The sequence below is a fragment of the Phaethon lepturus genome, unplaced genomic scaffold, assembly GCF_000687285.1.
Source record: "Phaethon lepturus isolate BGI_N335 unplaced genomic scaffold, ASM68728v1 scaffold5701, whole genome shotgun sequence".
In the NCBI taxonomy this organism is placed as follows: domain Eukaryota; kingdom Metazoa; phylum Chordata; class Aves; order Phaethontiformes; family Phaethontidae; genus Phaethon; species Phaethon lepturus.
The window spans coordinates 4,236-13,450 of NW_010519712.1; the positions used below are offsets into that span (position 1 = coordinate 4,236).

At 43.9% G+C, this 9,215-nt stretch overlaps 1 protein-coding gene across 1 annotated transcript; it reads right to left on the reverse strand.

The window, feature by feature from the left end:
• Positions 1-2,771: 2,771 nt before the first annotated feature.
• DDA1 (DET1 and DDB1 associated 1) lies at positions 2,772-5,251 on the reverse strand (the record flags this gene model as incomplete). Its single annotated transcript, XM_010297127.1, has 4 exons — positions 2,772-3,263; positions 4,267-4,328; positions 4,658-4,709; positions 5,171-5,251. Coding segments are annotated over 4 exons (306 nt in total), but the record flags the coding sequence as incomplete, so codon positions are not given.
• Between the last annotated feature and the right edge of the window lie 3,964 nt (positions 5,252-9,215).

The following is a 9,215-nucleotide window of genomic DNA, read 5'->3' on the forward strand; positions in this document are numbered from 1 at the left end:
TAACTCTTACGCGAGTAGTTTTTGTTACTACTTCTCCTCTAAAAAAAAAAAAAAAAAGGCGAGCATATGCTATCAAGAATTAACCTAAACAAAACTTTAGTTTCCCTGCACATCAGTCACTAGTGTATTTTTATGTTAGAAAAAGGCAGTGCCTAAGTTTCTAATGCTCTAAACTTACCCAGCATACATCTAATTGCTCAGATCGGGCACAAGCTCCAGCGCCGTTTAATACAGGGCAGCCGCCTGCGAACAGGACAGTCTGCTGGAAGGGACCGCTCCTAGATGGACTCATCGTCCCCTGATATGAAGAAACACGTTTCTGCTGCTTTGACTTTTAAGAAAAGATGCATTATTCAACTAAAAAAAAACCCCAAAAATCCGATCTCTGACAAGTATCTCAAGTTTTCATTAAAAAACCCAAACCTTTAGTATACATCGGTAACAGAAACAATAAAAATACCACTATGCAGACATATACAAAAAACCCCTGAGGGTCACTAAATCTCAGTCACTTTGTAACACAGGAGTTGGAAGTCAGAGGAGCTAGGTATTATCCAAATAGTGTGGTCAGCAAAAAAACAGGGTTTGGTTTTGTTAAAACATCTTTTGTTGTTTTCAATGCACTAAGGCACCAGGAAGACACAGTTAGGCAAGTAAGATCTTCCATGCAACATTCAAACCCGACACACTTACCACGTATTAAACAGACGTGAATATAGGATCAAAGAGCAATAGCTTGAGGACAGCACTCTTGAGCCAGCAGCAGCACGGAAAGCGAGTTGGAGAAGCGAGGAGGAAGGAAGGGAGCTCTCACTTCAGAGCGGGTGGGATGCAGAAAGACTCGCTGCAGGTACCAGAAATCCATACTGCTCGTACACAGCCACCAGTGCAAAAAACCAGCCAACCAGTGACACTTAAAGTCACGTCCCTTCGAAGACTTGTTTCTTCATCACTTCAGAACTACTTTGAAAAGGCAACTTTCTTTTACCTCCTAAAATATCTGAAATATTTCAAGGGCTCCCGTAACCGACAACAGCATTTTTAAAGACACGGAGGGAACAAAGACGGGGGTTTACAACAGGAAGGAACTGCCAACTCTCTTTAATAGTACATCACTCTGTCTAGCAGAGAAGTCGGTAAAGCTCAAACCTTGCCATACCAATCGAGAATTATACAGCATTTTACAACTTTAAAGCACTGTACAAACATTACCGCAAGGCTGCAGCTCTCAAGCTTTGCTAAACACACAAATTGGTCACACTTTACCACCAGCTGCACGTCCGTTTCCTCTTTTGGTTTCTCACAGCTCTTCAAAGGATTCTTCAGCTTCAGGTAATCCTTGCGAGGCCGGATGCTAACACGGCATCTTCAGTCAACGTCTTGCCCTTTGCACAAAAGCACTCTTTGACAGCGTAACTCTGGGAGGAGGCCTCTTGCAATCGCCAGTAAATCACACAGAAACCCAAGTACAGTTTATCTTCACCAACACAGTTGGCATTTTCAACGACATTCCAGTACTTTGGAGGTTACTGCCATAGCAAAAAGGTAACATTTTTTGAGGCAGATACAAAGTTCTAAACTACTCAGTGTTGTTAAAGTCACTCACTGCATCAGAAACTTGGTGCCTAACGTACATTTAAAATTGCAACGTGCGCTGTGCCCTGCTCTTCCTAAGGTTCTGCCTTACAACATACGGTCGTCAGCAACAGTTTATCTCCCTTCATGTTCCCTTCGCCCCCAAACCTGAACATGCGGCATCCCCTGGTCAGGCGGGGATGCTGTGGAGAAGGGGACAGCAGAAACCCTCAAAGCTCATGGCCACTCAGAATGAGGCTTATCCAGGATCTCTAGAAAAAGGTTCGTGCGATTTCTTGAATTGGTGTTCAGACTTTGTGAACGAGGAAAAAACACAGCTATAAATGCAACAATTTAACACAGTGTGAAGTCAGCTTCTTACGTTAAAGCAGACAAGACATCATTACTAAGCTACACCTTTCCTGTCCCCTTCAGGTGACGGTGCTCGTTTCCTTCGTCTCTGAACCTCTGAATCCACCTAGACAACTTACAGGTCTCCATTTTGGCTCTTATCAAAGAGTCAGTGAAGGGTTACAGGCAACAGGCACTAAACTGTCACAGTCCAAAAAAAGATCGGTCTTCATCAGAGACCATGGAAGCTCACATTTTGATCAACTCCAAGTCCTAGACTCCATTCCAGAAATGCTGATATCGCAGGAAAATACAACGTACCATTATTCAGAGCTGGCAGTTGAGACAGAGAACTAGATCTAGTTGCCGAGGTGCTCCCAGACTTATCCGGCCAAGCGGTGCCTGCAGGGCGCCTACCCAACTCCATTCCATCAGCCGGTGCTTAAATACACTGTTGATCAAATACTCAAGAGCAGGATAAGAGTATCCTTTTATTCCAACGGAGAAGTTGCACATATCAGTCCGTTCAAGACCAAGAGACGGTTAGAATTTAAGAGCAACAAAAGCAACACACCTTTCACTTGAATTCTCCATGACCACTGATGCATGAGATAATGTATGCTGCAAAATGACCGTGGCCCTTACAGGACAGACGAAAAGAATACAACTGATATATCAAGTTGACAACACGTTTGCTAAGATCAACATAACCCTAAATGACACCCATGATTTTTTTAGTGCAGTGCCAGTTTCAGAGTATTTGTGAAAAATAGTGAGGCCCCACACTTATGTCTGGACTGGGTACACCCAAAGAAGAGTTAACCACTTGTAATATGTCAACGGGTACATGAATTGGAAAGCCTGTATCACTGAAGGGTTCTGTAATAACCCACGTCTCCTACCCAGGCTCCCAATAGCTAGACTGGGTTGATTAGGTAACAGATTCAACAAAACCTGTGAAAGTGACAGTGTATATTTTTAGAAAGGAGGAACTAAAGTTATACTACATCATTTACTGAATTGCTCCACCACTGCTCCGTAAGTTTTACGGTATAAATAAAAAATGGAGAGGAAAAAAAAAAAATAAATACATTGGCTCCTATGAAGTCAGAAGTGGTTTGGGCTGCATAGTGGAGGGGTGAGAGATGGGGGCAAGGGCCAAAATTTACACACTTTGAGACAAAACAGGAAGCGCCTGCAAAGTAGTAGAGGAGAAAGCCAAGAGTTTAAGTGTCCTCGTTCATATCCTGGCTGTCTGTCCGAGCGATTTTCCGTGGTGGCGCCGAATTCTCACCTTCTATTTCCACTTGCTCTTGATCTCTCTTCTTTGCTGCATTCTGTTCGGACAGAGAAAGCCACAGTGAAACCCCCCAAAGCCTTAGATTCTGGTGGGAGCTAGTGTTGGCAGAATAAGCTTTTATTCGTAAAAGTTTTCGGATGCAGTGACCTAACTGACACACTGGAACAAACACTGAAGAGGATTTTGCCCAAAGCCAGAAGGTGCTCCTTCTATTGTTCTTCAGATTTGAGGGTGGGACTAAAACACCACTGATCTCGGCACCTTTTATTTATAAATCTCAAACACTGCATAAACATGAGTGAGATCCTCTTTCCCACTGCTCTGAGTCCCTGAACTTATCAAAATCTCCCAAAGCCTTCTGTCACATACAAATACTTTATTTTCAGCTTCAAGGTTCCCTATAATTTTGCCTCTCCACGTTCTTCCGCAAACTCTGCTCTGCCCATGATTACACTCACTGCTTTGATGTCTCCAGTCCTAAGTCATCGCCTTGTTCCGAGTACTCCCAGCCCAGGTATCCCAGCTTCCTGGTCTCAAACGCTAGCTACAGCATACTAATTTGTGTGTTCCTCATACGAGAACTCAGATTTTGTACCCAAGGTAGTTATACGGCCTCAGTAGTGCATTCACATTCTGCACAAGCTCATCTGCCCTCTCCTAAGAGTCCTGGGAGGTAAGAGCAGTTTTACCCTAGCTGTAACGTAGATGCTGAGGCACAGGGAGACCAATTTGCCAAGGTCACAAAGGAAAACTGCAGTAAGTGGGAGAGGCGACTGCAGTCTCCCAAGTTCTAGACTAAACGCTGAGTTAATGTCCCTTAAACTGAAAGGGAAGAAAAAGTTGATTTTCTTTGGTTGTTTTTTTTATAAAAAAGAAGCCTTGTGCACAGACAGAGCCTCCTTACGCTATCTTTTACTGAAGGGCAGTTCGCACTTTCTTTTAATTACTCTTCAATCTTTGATTGTGATCAATATTCAGCTCAATTAGCCCGAGTCCGCAAACCAAGACGAAATGTTAATATTAAGAAAACGCAACCATACCTTTTTGTCCCACTGCTGATGTAAATAACGCAAAAGTATATTTGTCTTTTCTGTTACTATGACTGCCAGAAAAAAAGAGAGAGAAACATACTGAGGTCATTTCAAAGAAGACTTTTGGAATGGTGCAGTAATCACCACGCTTCCTCACATACTAAGTGTGGTCCTTTTTCTTAAAAGGACAGTATGCAGGAACACCGATCACTTCATAAGGATAAAGGAAAAGCACAAAAAGCCAACAGCTAGACATACACTGCTAATCACTGTGGTGACGGTTCAATAATATCATCTCATCTGAAGTTTAAAATAAGGGAGATTACGTATATGCCAGATTTTTAATACTAGAACAGAATACAGTTACTAAAAAACTCAAACTTTAGTGGGGCAGACTTACTTTGTTCAGATGGATATTCTCTCGTGGGAAGATATACTGATGGTCTTCTATTCTATAAAAGAGTTCGAACAGTTACAGAACAAAGACAGCAAAAAGGTGATTTTTAACCCAAGCATAGCTAAACCAACCAAAAGGCCCTCATTAACGCAGGCTACACATGCATTGTGATATTCTGCCGCGTTACATGACACTGTGCAGCTACAGCTTTTTAAAACACACAAAACCACACACATGAAGAAGAAGGACCATTTTTCATATGTTTTTCAGGGCATAAGACTACTATTAAAGAACATATATATAAAGAAAGCACCACAGATGTGGTTTGGCTGATATGATGACACATTCCTCACCAAAATCGGGAGGAAGCTTTCCTTGCCAACCTCAACTCATGAGCTGGGATCATACATGTTTTTTAAGAAACAAAATACTAATTTCCAGTTTATTTCACTCTAGCATCCTTTGAACTGTGCAAGAAAACCTTCCCCCAAAGCACCAGGATGTGGCAATACTTACTGATGCTTTACATACAGAATCCGCATGGAATCTGCTGAAGTTGCTTTTGTTGTAGACCGGTAATCCTTTCAAAAAATCTGCCTAAAAAGACACAGAATACAAAGAAGTAGGTGAGGAAAGAAAGAGTGATACTCCTTCTGGTTGTTGTCTGCTTTGTGCTGATTCTTAAAGCAGTTGCTCAGGTCGTTAAGATAAACAACCACAGGAATTGAAGGATGCTGCCAGGTCCCTGCTAGCGAGATGGTTGTTGGATACCGAAACCCATCCAAAACTGTTTCTGTAAAGTAAGCCAACCTCCAGCTTCTGTATTTGGCTTGTTATATCCCCAAAGTTCAGTAATTCAGTTAGAAAGCTGCTAATAAAATTTCTTTTGGCATAGATAGGTGATTAAAAAATAAAAAAAAAAGAGACATGTATCCAGTTGGGTGAGCTCTGACAGAAGGAAGTTTTGCACCACACAGGTACAAACACCACTGATGAGCAGACCAGAGTTCACAGGGATTTAGCAGCACAAATCACAACATCACACAAAGAACTGTGGCACAGCTACACTGATGTCTGATGTCCTTGAATATTACACCATGCATCCCTAGTTGCTCTTTTGCTTTCGCTGTTAACATTCCTTGTCACAGACCAAGGCTGGTTCCACAGAGCAATGAAAGTCTACGTGGCCTCAAAAGCCCAGTCCTTATCGCACGCTTATCAGCCTGGCCCAACTTTATTTTTGCTTTTGAAGGATCGCATAAAAAAAAAGGCTACTGATACATCAAAAAAAAAAAAAAAAAATCCCAACTTTTGATGGAAGTGGTTAGATCACCATTCACAACAAAACTGTTGATCACACAGGCCAGCAAAGCTATTTGCTTAACAGCCGCAGGAACCCTGCAGAGCCCTCTCAGTTTAATTAAGCCATAGCAGCATGAAACAGGAATTTCCATCTCCAAAGTGAAAAAGGAGAGTGGGAAGACAACATTACGGGGGTCAGGAGAAAACCGAGATTAAAAGTGCGCTGGAGCCCCTCTACTCACAGCAGAGACAAAGGAAGGTGCCCAGCTACGTCTTTAAAGTAAAGAGAAGACGGGTAATAAATGTAAGACGTACCTCTGCAATAAGCAGGAGAGAGAGAAACCCTGAGATGTCCCCTCTAAATCATTAGACCAGCTACCTGTATCATAATGACACTTACTTAAAGATTCAAAACTTGTTACACTGAACACTAAAGGATTCTACTCCAGGACATACATCACCTTGTTTATAAGCATTTTAAAAGGACAGTAAAGCAGCATATGAGAAGTCATTTAATGTCCGTGTTAGAAGCAACAAATAAATGGACACTACTGCGACAAGCTAGGTTGGAAGACATTGTTTTCATTTAAATAGAAGCCATTAGTTTTATTAACGCTGCCTCTTTAATTCAAAACAAAAAGCTATAATTAGCCAAACCAGAAAATATTATTCATACTTTTGTTCTTAAAAAGAACTCTACTGACATTCTAGTTTCCACATTCAACCCTTCCCATATGGCTGGTTTCAGAAATAATCTTGTTAAAATACTGGACTTGGGTTCAAACAGCTAATTGCAAATTTCTCTTGCCTGTCTTAACCCCCTCAGGACCAACATTATTTCCCTGTGCCGTCACTGCCTTCGGTCGCGAGTTCTCCAGGACAGAGTCCATCGCTCGCTCGTCTGGGTAACGTCCGTACCATGGCTGAGCTCAGGAATTAAGGCAGGATCTTATGGCTTGCCCATAACAGAAGCGCTCGATTTCGGGCCACGCTGTGCTCTCAGCTCACTACTTCCCATGCCTGCCCCGATGGATTTCTCTGTTCATCTGTTCTCACCGACATCCACAGTCGGTACCGATTAGCGAACACGTACGCTACCCGAGGACTCCCAGGCTGAGAAGGACGGGGAACCCTTTAACGACTTCTGAAGGCGCAGCCAGACACAATTTTCTCCACATAGCCCAGATTTAAGAATCACTAACTATATTACTCTGTTTAGAAGGACTGAGGATCTTTAAAAATATCTCGTTACATTTCAAAGCATCCCACCTTACTGTTGCATTAAATTTGCAGGCTTTTTATCACAAAGTAACCTGCTCCGTTACACGAGGCTAATCCAGAAAAAGACAGACATGTCCTTGATTTCTTCTATTGCAGTCAAAGCCTGACAACTACTTGGTTCTATTACAGCTTATAAGAATGGAAAATAACTGCTCTTATTTAGGAGCAGACAACTTCAAGTACCTCTTCAATGAGCTACAGCTCACCCCAAGTTCTTCACGATAGACTTTTCCCTACTTTCCAGCTGGGGATATGGTCTGGCAGAGCCCACATCTCCCTGGAAAGAAGCTGGGTGAGCGGGATCACAGCTCTCACTCACCAGGGATTCCGCAGTCTTTTACCAGACTTTTACAGCAGAGCCAGTTACATCCAGTAAGTTGCAAAAATACTGTTAAAATTACAAGACAAAATGCAATTTAAATGGTGAGCATGGTCGGTCCCGCCCTCTATAATATAGACAACTGAAGCAGGATATATAGCAGCTAAGTGTAGACTCACAAGCAGGAAGGTTACTACACTCAGACAACACCTGGAGACCTCAGCTCTCGTCCCTGGCTCTTGGCCACCACCTTTCCTCTTCTGAGGCCAGCAGTTGCCTGGATGGACCAGCTCCAGCCACGCCAGCAGTGCCTGCTGCCCACCCATAACTCAGCCAGAGTAGAACAACAGGGACACTAAAATGACTTAGCACACAAGACGGACATTCCTCCAACCTAGGCTCCAGCCAGCACGTTAAGCACTCATCATCAATTCATCTGAAAAGTCTGGTTGTCAGCGACACAGACCATCCCTCTGATAATGATAATCCTGCTACATACATGCACATTTTGGTGGCTATCTGTCGATACGATCTCAGAGAGCACCAAAAAGGCTCCCTTGGGGGAATTGCCTGGAGTCATATTCCTGGATATTCAGAATTAGACAATACTCCAAGTGCAATGATCCTTATCTGCTCCAAGGGCACAGGATAAATAAGCCCCAGTAGGTCAGTGCCGTGTTTACACACCTATCGCATAAGGCACACCAAGTCATACCTCCCGGATAATGTCACATGAGGAAACGTTCCCCCTGCGTGCCTTCTGCCACTCTTTAACCAAGGAAAGCGCACCCCGGCCAAACTAGTGAAGCTGATGGAGCGTCCCGTGTGGAAGCGAAAAAACAGCAACCAAACCAAGCAGATGCCTCATTTCCTTTAGGGAAAGGCAAACCCAAAAAAACCCAACAAAACAAGTGTGATTACACAACCTCAGAAGACAACACTGGTTCCTTCTATGATTTGGGAAGTGAGGTAGAGATAAGATGCATCTACTGCTCCTGTGTCAACACGGGTGCTCAGCTTCCTCGGAAGATGACAGTCCTTATCTAAAAGCAGAAAGATGGACCCCTCCCCCATAGATCTCAGGTTTTGAAAGGAACTGCAGTAATAACACTCAGAAAGATGAGACCCAGATGCTGAAAGCACGGCTCTGTCCCAGCACGATGCACGTGGACGTGGGTTAGAGGAAAACCACTAACGCAGGCTTGGGAACGGTCACCTAAGCTCGCAGCCACGGTATGCCTGTACATGGACACCACAGGGACACCACTGTTTTTCCCTTAGTTACTGTGCTTGCTGGGGGGCAGAAGGAGAACTCTCTTTCTCCAAAAAATATTATGTCAAAAGGGAAGGAAGGAGACTGGAAGCCTCTTGGCTATGACAGCCACCACCAAATGCTCAGGTACCAGACCAAGTCCCTGTTGCTGCTTAGGGGACACAGAAAGGATTGAACAACCTCCACAGCCCCCAGCCCTGGGGACAGGGAGCACTCCGTACCTCGGAAGTGCCCCAATTCCCCCCCCCCCCCCCCAGCCTTGGGAATGCAGGAAACACCCCGCACCCTGGCTGTGTCCCAGCTGCTCTCAGCCCCCCATCCCTGAGGGTGGGGAAATCCCCACACCCGGGGGAGTCCTCGCTTTCCAGCTGTGGTGGGGAATACCC